The sequence below is a fragment of the Ranitomeya imitator genome, chromosome 1, assembly GCF_032444005.1.
Source record: "Ranitomeya imitator isolate aRanImi1 chromosome 1, aRanImi1.pri, whole genome shotgun sequence".
Lineage (NCBI taxonomy): Eukaryota > Metazoa > Chordata > Amphibia > Anura > Dendrobatidae > Ranitomeya > Ranitomeya imitator.
The window spans coordinates 26,591,736-26,608,732 of record NC_091282.1 but is presented as its reverse complement, the minus strand read 5'-3'; the positions used below and the strand labels follow the sequence as shown (position 1 = coordinate 26,608,732).

The window sequence follows — 16,997 nt, the reverse complement described above, 5'->3', positions numbered from 1 at the left end:
TCTCCATCCTCCATCCATCCTTCTATCTTCCATCCATCGTTTCTCCATCCTCCATCCATCCTTCTATCCTCCATCCATCGTCTCTCCATCCTCCATCCATCCTTCTATCTTCCATCCATCGTTTCTCCATCCTCCATCCATCCTTCTATCTTCCATCCATCGTCTCTCCATCCTCCATCCATCCTTCTATCCTCCATCCATCGTCTCTCCATCCTCCATCCATCCTTCTATCTTCCATCCATCGTTTCTCCATCCTCCATCCATCCTTCTATCTTCCATCCATCGTCTCTCCATCCTCCATCCATCCTTCTATCCTCCATCCATCGTCTCTCCATCCTCCATCCATCCTTCTATCTTCCATCCATCGTTTCTCCATCCTCCATCCATCCTTCTATCCTCCATCCATCGTCTCTCCATCCTCCATCCATCCTTCTATCTTCCATCCATCGTCTCTCCATCCTCCATCCATCCTTCTATCTTCCATCCATCGTTTCTCCATCCTCCATCCATCCTTCTATCTTCCATCCATCGTCTCTCCATCCTCCATCCATCCTTCTATCCTCCATCCATCGTCTCTCCATCCTCCATCCATCCTTCTATCCTCCATCCATCGTCTCTCCATCCTCCATCCATCCTTCTATCCTCCATCCATCGTCTCTCCATCCTCCATCCATCCTTCTATCCTCCATCCATCGTCTCTCCATCCTCTATCCATCCTTCTATCTTCCATCCATCGTCTCTCCATCCTCCATCCATCCTTCTATCTTCCATCCATCGTCTCTCCATCCTCCATCCATCCTTCTATCTTCCATCCATCGTCTCTCCATCCTCCATCCATCCTTCTATCTTCCATCCATCGTCTCTCCATCCTCCATCCATCCTTCTATCCTCCATCCATCGTTTCTCCATCCTCCATCCATCCTTCTATCTTCCATCCATCGTCTCTCCATCCTCCATCCATCCTTCTATCTTCCATCCATCGTCTCTCCATCCTCCATCCATCCTTCTATCCTCCATCCATCGTCTCTCCATCCTCCATCCATCCTTCTATCCTCCATCCATCGTCTCTCCATCCTCCATCCATCCTTCTATCTTCCATCCATCGTCTCTCCATCCTCCATCCATCCTTCTATCCTCCATCCATCGTCTCTCCATCCTCCATCCATCCTTCTATCTTCCATCCATCGTCTCTCCATCCTCCATCCATCCTTCTATCTTCCATCCATCGTCTCTCCATCCTCCATCCCCCCTCTATCCTCCATCCATCGTCTCTCCATCCTCCATCCATCCTTCTATCTTCCATCCATCGTCTCTCCATCCTCCATCCCCCCTCTATCCTCCATCCATCGTCCCACTATCCTCCATCCATATCTTGATCACTAGATGTATTAAATCTATCTTGTCTTCTTTGCTCTGTGCATAAGTAAAAACTTCTACATCTTTCTAATAGTCTTTATGTTTCAATGTCTCCCCATTTTACAGGTTTGCGCTTGCTGTCAGTGAATCGGAACTCTCTTGTTTGCTTTCAGTCTTGACAAAGCTTTGTGATCCAAAAGACATCAGAAGCGGCGGCACAAATCTCTGCTGGTTTGTTACAATGTATCAGTTCGGAGTCTGGGCTGTTTCCCTCATTGTCTACACTGGATACAATGTATCCACTTCCCAGCTGAGGACCGGACTATATACAGGGTTACTGCTTCTGAATGGAAACAAAACTGTCTAGAATTTGCAGAACTCTCCATGCAGGTTGCACACTAGTCCCAGTGACACGATTCCTGCCCGCTAGTAATAAATGTGCTGCTGCGGCCGAAGGAAATTCTTTGTGTCAGGGTCTCGTCCTCTGTTTTGCAGGTGACTCCTCAGAAGAGATTGACCTGTCTGTGGTTTATCAAGCCTCCGCTAATGGCGATGTCAACACACTGACGGCGATCATCCGAGAAGACCCTTCAATCCTCGAATACTGCGACAATGAAGGTACGCGAGCCGGGAATCATGATGGCACCATATTAAGCTACATCCGACATCTTAATCAATTTTGTATTGCATTTTTTAAAGAAGATGAGGTGACAAAAAAAGGCAATATTTGTTTTAATATTTTTATCTTAACAACATTTGGGAGTAGACAGATATTGTTGCTGATGAGTGACAGAATGGACGTTACCCTACTGCCCGCTACCGAAATATTAAATATTATATATAAAATAATGACGGTAACAGTCAACTGTATAAACAGCAAAGATCAGAAATACCGGGAATAGTTTCTGATAAAGGCAGATACTTCTTGTGTGCAGAGATCCAAGAAAAGATCCTGTCTGCAGCCACCACTAGGGGGAGCTCCCTGTATACAGAGATACATGATAAGATCCTGTCTGCAGTCACCACTAGGGGGAGCTCCCTGTATACAGAGATACATGATAAGATCCTGTCTGCAGTCACCACTAGGGGGAGCTCCCTGTATACAGAGATACATGATAAGATCCTGTCTGCAGTCACCACTAGGGGGAGCTCCCTGTATACAGAGATACATGATAAGATCCTGTCTGCAGCCACAACTAGGGGGAGCTCCCTGTATACAGAGATACATGATAAGATCCTGTCTGCAGCCACCATTAGGGGGAGCTCCCTGTATACAGAGATACATGATAAGATCCTGTCTGCAGTCACCACTAGGGGGAGCTCCCTGTATACAGAGATACATGATAAGATCCTGTCTGCAGTCACCACTAGGGGGAGCTCCATGTATACAGAGATACATGATAAGATCCTGTCTGCAGTCACCACTAGGGGGAGCTCCATGTATACAGAGATACATGATAAGATTCTGTCTGCAGCCACCACTAGGGGGAGCTCCCTGTATACAGAGATACATGATAAGATCCTGTCTGCAGCCACCACTAGGGGGAGCTCCCTGTATACAGAGATACATGATAAGATCCTGTCTGCAGCCACCACTAGGGGGAGCCCCCTGTATACAGAGATACATGATAAGATCCTGTCTGCAGCCACCACTAGGGGGAGCTCCCTGTATACAGAGATACATGATAAGATCCTGTCTGCAGTCAACACTAGGGGGAGCTCCATGTATACAGAGATACATGATAAGATTCTGTCTGCAGCCACCACTAGGGGGAGCTCCCTGTATACAGAGATACATGATAAGATCCTGTCTGCAGCCACCACTAGGGGGAGCTCCCTGTATACAGAGATACATGATAAGATCCTGTCTGCAGCCACCACTAGGGGGAGCCCCCTGTATACAGAGATACATGATAAGATCCTGTCTGCAGCCACCACTAGGGGGAGCTCCCTGTATACAGAGATACATGATAAGATCCTGTCTGCAGCCACCACTAGGGGGAGCTCCCTGTATACAGAGATACATGATAAGATTCTGTCTGCAGTCACCACTAGGGGGAGCTCTCTGTATACAGAGATACATGATAAGATCCTGTCTGCAGCCACCACTAGGGGGAGCTCCCTGTATACAGAGATACATGATAAGATCCTGTCTGCAGCCACCACTAGGGGGAGCTCCCTGTATACAGAGATACATGATAAGATCCTGTCTGCAGCCACCACTAGGGGGAGCTCCCTGTATACAGAGATACATGATAAGATCCTGTCTGCAGTCACCACTAGGGGGAGCTCCCTGTATACAGAGATACATGATAAGATCCTGTCTGCAGCCACCAGTAGGGGGAGCTCCCTGTATACAGAGATGCATGATATCCAATCCATTCATGATATATTGAAACATTTGAAACTTTCTGATACAATTTGTGTAATAACTCCTCAACACTCATGATTTCCGATTGCTGTCAGCGAATAGAAGCATTCGGTATAATTTATTGTATGATCACTATGTATGCCAACTGCGATAACTTTCCTAGATAAACTTTGTACTGCACTGGTTCCTTAAACACTCTGTGCTGTCTCCCCAGGTTGCACACCTTTGATGCACGCTGTGTCCGGGCGCCAGGTTGATACGGTGAAACTTCTGCTGAAGATGGGAGCCAATATCAATACACAAGATGCCTGCGGAAGAACGAGCCTGTCCTTAGCAACGTATCTGGTAGGAAAACATGGAAATAATGAGTGAAGTGATAGTATATGCCAGGAACATGGGGGGCTGACCTCCGGACCCCCACAATAGAGCAGGAGACCCTCGTTTCTTACTCAGTGCAGCTGCTTCTGGAGACGGAGGGTCTGCTGTTCTGTCACCGGAGGACCCGACACATCTGAGAATTGCAGAGTGCTCCCTGAGAACAGTGTAATGCTTCACTTCTCCTGCGGGGGCACTGTAGAGAAATGAATCAAGGTGAGTTCCAGGAAAATCTGAGGAAAAAGTGGTCGTCCAAAGCAAAGAACAAGCAATACTACGGTGGTCCGAAATGTTTTATTTTTTATTTTTTTAAAATCATGATTGACATTTTCCATTTATCGAGTTTTCTACACTGGACATCCCCTTTAAGCCCGGATCCGGGTGTACGGAGCACGAGACTGGCGCCTGTCTTGCTGAGCTCACGGCTTCCTCTTGCAGGGTTGGCTCGAGGGCTGCATGAGTTTGCTCAGGAACGGAGCCAAGCAGAACATCCCCGATAAAAATGGCAGACTTCCTCTTCACGCTGCCACTGCGGAGGCGGACGTCAGGTAAGTCGCTGGTGATGGCCGCGGAGATGTAACCAAAGACCCCCATATGTCCGCGCTCCGAGCTACAACACATTATCACATGGAAGGGAATGGGGCAGCGGCCCTGGGGCCACCAACAGCTAAGGATATGGGGGTCTGCACACAGTATTCAGTGTCACCCCGACCAACATATCCCAGCATGTAAAAGAAGGGGACGGGGGGAGAGACCCCCACTCTTAAAAGGAGAGACCCCTACTCTTAAGAGGAGAGACCCCATGAAGAATGGACCCCTAAGCAAAATCAGTAATACAGACTCCAGACCCCCTAAATACAGACCCAAGACCGCACCTCCCTATATGCAGACCCAAGTCCTTATATACAGACCCCAGACTAGACCATATTGTATACAGACCCCAAACCAGACTGTATATATACAGTACAGACCTCAGACCCTCTGTATACAGACACCAGACCCCTACATACAGACCTCAGACCAGATCCCCTATACACAGACCTCTATATACAGACCCCAGACCAGATCCCCTATATACAGACCTCTATATACAGACCCCAGACCAGATCCCCTATATACAGACCTCTATATACAGATCCCAGACCAGATCCCCTATATACAGACCCCAATATACAGTCCTAAGATGGAACTTACTGACCACAAACTAGACTCCCTATATACAGATCCAGATCGGACTCCCTACATACAGACCCCAAAACAGACTCCCTATATTCAGACCCCAGACCAGGCCCCCTATATACAGACCTCTATATACAGATCCCAGACCAGATCCCCTATATACAGACCTCTATATACAGATCCCAGACCAGATCCCCTATATACAGACCTCTATATACAGATCCCAGACCAGATCCCCTATATACAGACCTCTATATACAGATCCCAGACCAGATCCCCTATATACAGACCTCTATATACAGACCCCAGACCAGATCCCCTATACACAGACCTCTATATACAGACCCCAGACCAGATCCCCTATATACAGACCTCTATATACAGATCCCAGACCAGATCCCCTATATACAGACCTCTATATACAGATCCCAGACCAGATCCCCTATATACAGACCCCAATATACAGATCCCAGACCAGATCCCCTATATACAGACCTCTATATACAGATCCCAGACCAGATCCCCTATATACAGACCTCTATATACAGATCCTAGACCAGATCCCCTATATACAGACCTCTATATACAGATCCCAGACCAGATCCCCTATATACAGACCTCTATATACAGATCCCAGACCAGATCCCCTATATACAGACCCCAATATACAGTCCTAAGATGGAACTTACTGACCACAAACTAGACTCCCTATATACAGATCCAGATCGGACTCCCTACATACAGACCCCAAAACAGACTCCCTATATTCAGACCCCAGACCAGGCCCCCTATATACAGACCCACTATATACAGTCCCCAAACTGGAATCCCTATATACAGACCCCCAGACCAGATCCCCTATGTACAGACACCCGACAGTCTATATACAGACCTCAGACCAGACCCCCTATACACAGAACCTAAACCAGACTGACTCCCTATATAGAGACCCCAGACCCGAGTCCTTAGATACAGACCCCAAACCTGACTCCTTATATGCAGATCCCCAAACTAGACCCTATTGTATGCAGACCCCAAACCAGACTCTATATACAGACCTCAGACCCTCTGTATACAGAAACCAGACCCCTACATACAGACCCCAAACCAGACTCTATATACAGACCTCAGACCCTCTGTATACAGACACCAGACCCCTACATACAGACCCCAGACCAGACTCTATATACAGACCTCAGACCCTATGTATACAGACAACAGACCTCCTATATACAGACTCCCAGACCTGAGTCCTTATATACAGACCCCCAGACTATTCTTAAATTCATATTCCAGACCTCTCATTTTTGGGAGTGCTGACACTAGACCATGTCTCCAAGCCCATCCTTACATTTAAGGTCGTCCTCTAGCAATGGTAGTCAGCGTTCTCCTCCACTCCAGTAGATGTGATGATGGCGGCCTGTTCTGGGGGTCACAGTCCTTTAGATGTGATGATGACGGCCTGTTCTGGGGAATCACAGTCCTTTAGATGTGATGATGAAGGCCTGTTCTGGGGAATCACAGTCCTTTAGATGTGATGATGGTGGCCTGTTCTGGGGAATCAGTCCTTTAGATGTGATGATGGCGGCCTGTTCTGGGGAATCACAGTCCTTTAGATGTGATGATGGCGGCCTGTTCTGGGGAATCACAGTCCTTTAGATGTGATGATGGAGGCCTGTTCTGGGGGTCACAGTCCAGTAGATGTGATGATGGAGGCCTGTTCTGGGGGTCACAGTCCTTTTACATGTGATGATGGTGGCCTGTTCTGGGGAATCACAGTCCTTTAGATGTGATGATGGAGGCCTGTTCTGGGGGTCACAGTCCAGTAGATGTGATGATGGCGGCCTGTTCTGGGGGTCACAGTCCAGCAGATGTGATGATGGAGGCCTGTTCTGGGGAATCACAGTCCAGTAGATGTGATGATGGAGGCCTGTTCTGGGGAATCACAGTCCAGTAGATGTGATGATGGAGGCCTGTTCTGGGGGGGTCACAGTCCAGTAGATGTGATGATGACGGCCTGTTCTGGGGGGGTCACAGTCCAGTAGATGTGATGATGGAGGCCTGTTCTGGGGGGTCACAGTCCAGTAGATGTGATGATGACGGCCTGTTCTGGGGGGGTCACAGTCCAGTAGATGTGATGATGGAGGCCTGTTCTGGGTGGTCACAGTCCTTTAGATGTGATGATGGAGGCCTGTTCTGGGGGTCACAGTCCAGTAGATGTGATGATGGTGGCCTGTTCTGGGTGGTCACAGTCCTTTAGATGTGATGATGGTGGCCTATTCTGGGGGGTCACAGTGCAGTAGATGTGATGATGGAGGCCTGTTCTGGGGGGTCACAGTGCAGCAGATGTGATGATGGTGGCCTGTTCTGAGAGGTCACAGTCCTTTAGATGTGATGATGGTGGCCTGTTCTGGGTGGTCACAGTCCTTTAGATGTGATGATGGAGGCCTGTTCTGGGGAATCACAGTCCTTTAGATGTGATGATGGTGGCCTGTTCTGGGGGTCACAGTCCTTTAGATGTGATGATGGCGGCCTGTTCTGGGGAATCACAGTCCTTTAGATGTGATGATGGTGGCCTGTTCTGGGGGTCACAGTCCTTTAGATGTGATGATGGCGGCCTGTTCTGGGGAATCACAGTCCTTTAGATGTGATGATGGCGGCCTGTTCTGAGAGGTCACAGTCCTTTAGATGTGATGATGGCGGCCTGTTCTGGGTGTCACAGTCCTTTAGATGTGATGATGGTGGCCTGTTCTGGGGGGTCACAGTCCTTTAGATGTGATGATGGTGGCCTGTTCTGGGGGGTCACAGTCCTTTAGATGTGATGATGGAGGCCTGTTCTGGGGAATCACAGTCCTTTAGATGTGATGATGGCGGCCTGTTCTGGGGGGTCACAGTCCTTTAGATGTGATGATGGAGGCCTGTTCTGGGGGTCACAGTCCTTTAGATGTGATGATGGAGGCCTGTTCTGGGAATCACAGTCCTTTAGATGTGATGATGGCGGCCTGTTCTGAGAGGTCACAGTCCTTTAGATGTGATGATGGCGGCCTGTTCTGGGGGTCACAGTCCTTTAGATGTGATGATGGTGGCCTGTTCTGGGGGGTCACAGTCCTTTAGATGTGATGATGGTGGCCTGTTCTGGGGGGTCACAGTCCTTTAGATGTGATGATGGAGGCCTGTTCTGGGGAATCACAGTCCTTTAGATGTGATGATGGCGGCCTGTTCTGGGGAATCACAGTCCTTTAGATGTGATGATGGCGGCCTGTTCTGGGGGGTCACAGTCCTTTAGATGTGATGATGGTGGCCTGTTCTGGGGGTCACATTCCAGCAGATGTGATGATGGCAGCCTGTTCTGGGGGGTCACAGTCCTTTAGATGTGATGATGGTGGCCTGTTCTGGGGGGTCACATTCCAGCAGATGTGATGATGGAGGCCTGTTCTGAGGGGTCACAGTCCTTTAGATGTGATGATGGTGGCCTGTTCTGGGGAATCACAGTCCTTTAGATGTGATGATGGCGGCCTGTTCTGGGGGGTCACAGTCCTTTAGATGTGATGATGGTGGCCTGTTCTGGGGGGTCACAGTCCTTTAGATGTGATGATGAAGGCCTGTTCTGGGGAATCACAGTCCTTTAGATGTGATGATGGCGGCCTGTTCTGGGGAATCACAGTCCTTTAGATGTGATGATGGCGGCCTGTTCTGGGGGGTCACAGTCCTTTAGATGTGATGATGACGGCCTGTTCTGGGGGTCACAGTCCTTTAGATGTGATGATGGCGGCCTGTTCTGGGGGGTCACAGTCCAGTAGATGCGATGATGGAGGCCTGTTCTGGGGGTCACAGTCCAGTAGATGTGATGATGGAGGCCTGTTCTGGGGGTCACAGTCCAGTAGATGTGATAATGGAGGCCTGTTCTGGGGGTCACAGTCCAGTAGATGTGATGATGGAGGCCTGTTCTGGGGGTCACAGTCCAGTAGATGTGATGATGGAGGCCTGTTCTGGGGGTCACAGTCCAGTAGATGTGATGATGGAGGCCTGTTCTGGGGGTCACAGTCCAGTAGATGTGATGATGGAGGCCTGTTCTGGGGGTCACAGTCCAGTAGATGTGATGATGGAGGCCTGTTCTGGGGGTCACAGTCCAGTAGATGTGATGATGGAGGCCTGTTCTGGGGGTCACAGTCCAGTAGATGTGATGATGGAGGCCTGTTCTGGGGGTCACAGTCCAGTAGATGTGATGATGGAGGCCTGTTCTGGGGGTCACAGTCCAGTAGATGTGATGATGGAGGCCTGTTCTGGGGGTCACAGTCCAGTAGATGTGATGATGGAGGCCTGTTCTGGGGGTCACAGTCCAGTGGATGTGATGATGGAGGCCTGTTCTGGGGGTCACAGTCCAGCAGATGTGATGATGGTGGCCTGTTCTGGGGGGTCACAGTCCAGATGTGATGATGGCGGCCTGTTCTGGGTGGTCACAGTCCAGCAGATGTGATGATGGCGGCCTGTTCTGGGGGGTCACAGTCCTTTAGATGTGATGATGGTGGCCTGTTCTGGGGGTCACAGTCCAGCAGATGTGATGATGGAGGCCTGTCCTGGGGGGTCACAGTCCAGCAGATGTGATGATGACGGCCTGTTCTGGGGGGTCACAGTCCAGTAGATGTGATGATGACGGCCTGTTCTGGGGGGTCACAGTCCAGCAGATGTGATGATGACGGCCTGTTCTGGGGGGTCACAGTCCAGTGGATGTGATGATGGAGGCCTGTTCTGGGGGGTCACAGTCCAGTAGATGTGATGATGACGGCCTGTTCTGGGGGGTCACAGTCCTTTAGATGTGATGATGGCGGCCTGTTCTGGGGGTCACAGTCCAGCAAATGTGATGATGACGGCCTGTTCTGGGGGGTCACAGTCCAGTAGATGTGATGATGGCGGCCTGTTCTGGGGGGTCACAGTGCAGTAGATGTGATGATGGAGGCCTGTTCTGGGGGGTCACAGTCCAGTAGATGTGATGATGACGGCCTGTTCTGGGGGGTCACAGTCCTTTAGATGTGATGATGGAGGCCTGTTCTGGGGGTCACAGTCCAGCAAATGTGATGATGACGGCCTGTTCTGGGGGGTCACAGTCCAGTAGATGTGATGATGGCGGCCTGTTCTGGGGGGTCACAGTGCAGTAGATGTGATGATGGAGGCCTGTTCTGGGGGGTCACAGTCCAGTAGATGTGATGATGGCGGCCTGTTCAGGGGGGTCACAGTGCAGTAGATGTGATGATGGAGGCCTGTTCTGGGGGGTCACAGTCCAGTAGATGTGATGATGGCGGCCTGTTCTGGGGGGTCACAGTGCAGTAGATGTGATGATGGAGGCCTGTTCTGGGGGGTCACAGTCCAGTAGATGTGATGATGGCGGCCTGTTCTGGGGGGTCACAGTGCAGTAGATGTAATGATGGAGGCCTGTTCTGGGGGGTCACAGTGCAGTAGATGTGATGATGGTGGACTGTTCTGGGGGTCACAGTCCTTTAGATGTGATGATGATGGCCTGTTCTGGGGGACACAGTCCTTTAGATGTGATGATGACGGCCTGTTCTGGGGGGTCACAGTCCTTTAGATGTGATGATGGAGGCCTGTTCTGGGGGACACAGTCCTTTAGATGTGATGATGACGGCCTGTTCTGGGGGTCACAGTCCTTTAGATGTGATGATGGAGGCCTGTTCTGGGGAATCACAGTCCTTTAGATGTGATGATGGAGGCCTGTTCTGGGGGGTCACAGTCCTTTAGATGTGATGATGACGGCCTGTTCTGGGGGGTCACAGTCCTTTAGATGTGATGATGACGGCCTGTTCTGGGGGGTCACAGTCCTTTAGATGTGATGATGGCGGCCTGTTCTGGGGGACACAGTCCAGTAGATGTGATGATGGAGGCCTGTTCTGGGGGGTCACAGCCCTTTAGATGTGATGATGGAGGCCTGTTCTGGGGGGTCACAGTCCTTTAGATGTGATGATGACGGCCTGTTCTGGGGGGTCACAGTCCTTTAGATGTGATGATGGCGGCCTGTTCTGGGGGACACAGTCCAGTAGATGTGATGATGGAGGCCTGTTCTGGGGGGTCACAGTCCTTTAGATGTGATGATGACGGCCTGTTCTGGGGGGTCACAGTCCTTTAGATGTGATGATGGCGGCCTGTTCTGGGGGTCACAGTCCTTTAGATGTGATGATGGAGGCCTGTTCTGGGGAATCACAGTCCTTTAGATGTGATGATGGAGGCCTGTTCTGGGGGGTCACAGTCCTTTAGATGTGATGATGGCGGCCTGTTCTGGGGGACACAGTCCAGTAGATGTGATGATGGAGGCCTGTTCTGGGGGGTCACAGTCCTTTAGATGTGATGATGATGGCCTGTTCTGGGGGGTCACAGTCCTTTAGATGTGATGATGGCGGCCTGTTCTGGGGGGTCACAGTCCAGTAGATGTGATGATGGAGGCCTGTTCTGGGGGTCACAGTCCAGTAGATGTGATGATGGAGGCCTGTTCTGGGGGTCACAGTCCAGTAGATGTGATGATGGAGGCCTGTTCTGGGGGGTCACAGTCCAGTAGATGTGATGATGGAGGCCGGTTCTGGGGATCACAGTCCAGTAGATGTGATGATGGAGGCCTGTTCTGGGGGGTCACAGTCCAGTAGATGTGATGATGGAGGCCTGTTCTGGGGGTCACAGTCCAGTAGATGTGATGATGGAGGCCTGTTCTGGGGAATCACAGTCCAGTAGATGTGATGATGGAGGCCTGTTCTGGGGGTCACAGTCCAGTAGATGTGATGATGGAGGCCTGTTCTGGGGGTCACAGTCCAGTAGATGTGATGATGGAGGTCTGTTCTGGGGGTCACAGTCCAGTAGATGTGATGATGGAGGCCTGTTCTGGGGGGTCACAGTCCAGTAGATGTGATGATGGTGGCCTGTTCTGGGGGGTCACAGCCCTTTAGATGTGATGATGGCGGCCTGTTCTGGGAGGTCACAGTCCAGTAGATGTGATGATGGAGGCCTGTTCTGGGGGGTCACAGCCCTTTAGATGTGATGATGGCGGCCTGTTCTGGGGGTCACAGTCCTTTAGATGTGATGATGGCGGCCTGTTCTGGGGGGTCACAGTCCAGTAGATGTGATGATGGAGGCCTGTTCTGGGGGGTCACAGTCCAGTAGATGTGATGATGGTGGCCTGTTCTGGGGAATCACAGTCCTTTAGATGTGATGATGGTGGCCTGTTCTGGGGGGTCACAGTCCAGTGGATGTGATGATGGAGGCCTGTTCTGGGGGTCACAGTCCAGCAGATGTGATGATGGTGGCCTGTTCTGGGGGGTCACAGTCCAGATGTGATGATGGCGGCCTGTTCTGGGTGGTCACAGTCCAGCAGATGTGATGATGGCGGCCTGCTCTGGGGGGTCACAGTGCAGTAGATGTGATGATGGCGGCCTGTTCTGGGGGTCACAGTCCAGTAGATGTGATGATGGTGGCCTGTTCTGGGGGTCACAGTCCAGCAGATGTGATGATGGAGGCCTGTTCTGGGGGGTCACAGTCCAGTGGATGTGATGATGGAGGCCTGTTCTGGGGGGTCACAGTCCAGTAGATGTGATGATGGAGGCCAGTTCTGGGGGGTCACAGTCCAGTAGATGTGATGATGGCGGCCTGTTCTGGGGGGTCACAGTCCTTTAGATGTGATGATGGCGGCCTGTTCTGGGGGGTCACAGTCCAGTGGATGTGATGATGGCGGCCTGTTCTGGGGGGTCACAGTCCAGCAGATGTGATGATGGAGGCCTGTTCTGGGGGGTCACAGTCCAGTAGATGTGATGATGACGGCCTGTTCTGGGGGGTCACAGTCCAGCAGATGTGATGATGACGGCCTGTTCTGGGGGGTCACAGTCCAGTGGATGTGATGATGGAGGCCTGTTCTGGGGGGTCACAGTCCAGTAGATGTGATGATGGCGGCCTGTTCTGGGGGGTCACAGTCCTTTAGATGTGATGATGGCGGCCTGTTCTGGGGGGTCACAGTCCAGTAGATGTGATGATGGCGGCCTGTTCTGGGGGGTCACAGTGCAGTAGATGTGATGATGGAGGCCTGTTCTGGGGGACACAGTCCAGTAGATGTGATGATGGTGGACTGTTCTGGGGGTCACAGTCCAGCAGATGTGATGATGGCGGCCTGTTCTGGGGGGTCACAGTGCAGCAGATGTGATGATGGAGGCCTGTTCTGGGCCACCATCATCAGATCTGCTGGACTGTGACTCCCCAGAACAGGCCGTCATCATCACATCTGCTGCACTGTGACCCCCGAGAACAGGCCTCCATCATCACATCTAAAGGACTGTGACCCCCCAGAACAGGCCGCCATCATCACATCTGCTGGACTGTGACCCCCCAGAACAGGCCACCATCATCACATCTGGACTGTGACCCCCAGAACAGGCCGCCATCATCACATCTGCTGGACTGTGACCCCTCAGAACAGGCCGCCATCATCACATCCACTGGACTGTGACCCCCCAGAACAGGCCTCCATCATCACATCTGCTGGACTGTGACCCCACCAGAACAGGCCACCATCATCACATCTGGACTGTGACCCCCAGAACAGGCCTCCATCATCACATCTGCTGCACTGTGACCCCCCCAGAACAGGCCTCCATCATCACATCTGGACTGTGACCCCCAGAACAGGCCGCCATCATCACATCTACTGGACTGTGACCCCCAGAACAGGCCGCCATCATCACATCTACTGGATTGTGACCCCCCAGAACCGGCCACCATCATCACATCTACTGGACTGTGACCCCCAGAACAGGCCTCCATCATCACATCTGCTGCACTGTGACCCCCCAGAAGAGGCCGCCATCATCACATCTGCTGGACTGTGACCCCCCAGAACAGGCCACCATCATCACATCTGCTGGACTGTGACCCCCAGAACAGGCCGCCATCATCACATCTGCTGGACTGTGACCCCCCAGAACAGGCCGCCATCATCACATCTGCTGGACTGTGACCCCCAGAACAGGCCTCCATCATCACATCTAAAGGACTGTGACCCCCCAGATCAGGCCGCCATCATCACATCTAAAGGACTGTGACCCCCAGAACAGGCCTCCATCATCACATCTAAAGGACTGTGACCCCCCAGATCAGGCCGCCATCATCACATCTAAAGGACTGTGACCCCCCAGAACAGGCCGCCATCATCACATCTAAAGGACTGTGACCCCCCAGAACAGGCCACCATCATCACATCTAAAGGACTGTGACCCCCAGAACAGGCCACCATCATCACATCTAAAGGACTGTGACCCCCCAGAACAGGCCTCCATCATCACATATACTGGACTGTGACCCCCCAGAACAGGCCACCATCATCACATATACTGGACTGTGACCCCCCAGAACAGGCCACCATCATCACATCTGCTGCACTGTGACCCCCCACAACAGGCCACCATCATCACATATACTGGACTGTGACCCCCCAGAACAGGCCACCATCATCACATCTAAAGGACTGTGATCCCCCAGAACAGGCCGCCATCATCACATCTAAAGGACTGTGACCCCCCAGAACAGGCCGCCATCATCACATCTACTGGACTGTGACCCCCCAGAACAGGCCGCCATCATCACATCTGCTGGAGTGGAGGACAACACTGACTACCATTGCTAGAGGACGACCTTAAATGTAAGGATGGGCTTGGAGACATGGTCTAGTGTCAGCACTCCCAAAAATGAGAGGTCTGGAATATGAATTTAAGAATAGTCTGGGGGTCTGTATATAAGGACTCAGGTCTGGGATCTGTGTATAGGAGGTCTGGTGTCTGTATACATAGGGTCTGAGGTCTGTATATAGAGTCTGGTTTGGGGTCTGCATACAATAGGGTCTAGGGTCACAGTCCTTTAGATGTGATGATGGCGGCCTGTTCTGGGGGGTCACAGTCCTTTAGATGTGATGATGGCGGCCTGTTCTGGGGGGTCACAGTCCTTTCGATGTGATGATGGTGGCCTGTTCTGGGGAATCACATTCCAGCAGATGTGATGATGGAGGCCTGTTCTGGGGGGTCACATTCCAGCAGATGTGATGATGGCGGCCTGTTCTGGGGGGTCACAGTCCAGTAGATGTGATGATGACGGCCTGTTCTGGGGGGGTCACATTCCAGCAGATGTGATGATGGTGGCCTGTTCTGGGGGTCACAGTCCAGTAGATGTGATGATGGTGGCCTGTTCTGGGGGGTCACATTCCAGCAGATGTGATGATGGAGGCCTGTTCTGGGGGGTCACATTCCAGCAGATGTGATGATGGCGGCCTGTTCTGGGGGGTCACAGTCCAGTAGATGTGATGATGACGGCCTGTTCTGGGGGGGTCACATTCCAGCAGATGTGATGATGGTGGCCTGTTCTGGGGGTCACAGTCCAGTAGATGTGATGATGGAGGACTGTTCTGGGGAATCACAGTCCAGTAGATGTGATGATGGAGGCCTGTTCTGGGGGGTCACAGTCCAGCAGATGTGATGATGGCGGCCTGTTCTGGGGGGTCACAGTCCAGTAGATGTGATGATGACGGCCTGTTCTGGGGGGGGTCACATTCCAGCAGATGTGATGATGGTGGCCTGTTCTGGGGGTCACAGTCCAGTAGATGTGATGATGGAGGCCTGTTCTGGGGGTCACAGTCCTTTAGATGTGATGATGGAGGCCTGTTCTGGGGGGTCACAGTCCTTTAGATGTGATGATGGCGGCCTGTTCTGGGGGGTCACAGTCCTTTAGACGTGATGATGGAGGCCTGTTCTGGGGGGTCACAGTCCTTTAGATGTGATGATGGCGGCCTGTTCTGGGGGGTCACAGTCCTTTAGATGTGATGATGACGGCCTGTTCTGGGGGTCACAGTCCTTTAGATGTGATGATGGTGGCCTGTTCTGGGGGTCACAGTCCTTTAGATGTGATGATGGAGGCCTGTTCTGGGGGGTCACAGTCCTTTAGATGTGATGATGGCGGCCTGTTCTGGGGGGTCACAGTCCTTTAGATATGATGATGGTGGCCTGTTCTGGGGGGTCACAGTCCTTTAGATGTGATGATGGCTGCCTGTTCTGGGGGGTCCCAGTCCTTTAGATGTGATGATGGTGGCCTGTTCTGGGGGGTCACAGCCCTTTAGATGTGATGACGGCGGCCTGTTCTGGGGGGTCCCAGTCCTTTAGATGTGATGATGGTGGCCTGTTCTGGGGAATCACAGTCCTTTAGATGTGATGATGGCGGCCTGTTCTGGGGGGTCCCAGTCCTTTAGATGTGATGATGGAGGCCTGTTCTGGGGAATCACAGACCTTTAGATGTGATGATGGTGGCCTGTTCTGGGGGGTCACAGTCCTTTAGATGTGATGATGGCAGCCTGTTCTGGGGGGGTCACAGTCCTTTAGATGTGATGATGACGGCCTGTTATGGGGAATCACAGTCCTTAAGATGTGATGATGGTGGCCTGTTCTGGGGGGTCACAGTCCTTTAGATGTGATGATGGAGGCCTGTTCTGGGGGGTCACAGTCCTTTAGATGTGATGATGGTGGCCTGTTCTGGGGGGTCACAGACCAGTGGATGTGATGGATGGCGGCCTGTTCTGGGGGGTCCCAGTCCTTTAGATGTGATGATGGTGGCCTGTTCTGGGGGGTCACAGCCCTTTAGATGTGATGACGGCGGCCTGTTCTGGGGGGTCCCAGTCCTTTAGATGTGATGA

The 16,997-nt window shown here is 51.8% G+C and overlaps 1 protein-coding gene across 1 annotated transcript in view; it reads left to right on the top strand.

The window, feature by feature from the left end:
- Positions 1-16,997, top strand: part of ANKRD55 (ankyrin repeat domain 55) — a 105,266-nt gene that overhangs the window by 53,821 nt on the left and 34,448 nt on the right. Inside the window, exons 2-4 of the mRNA XM_069745893.1 lie at positions 1,852-1,974; positions 3,942-4,072; positions 4,541-4,650. Coding sequence (XP_069601994.1) covers positions 1,852-1,974; positions 3,942-4,072; positions 4,541-4,650 — 364 coding nt within the window. The remainder of the gene's footprint in view (positions 1-1,851; positions 1,975-3,941; positions 4,073-4,540; positions 4,651-16,997) is intronic.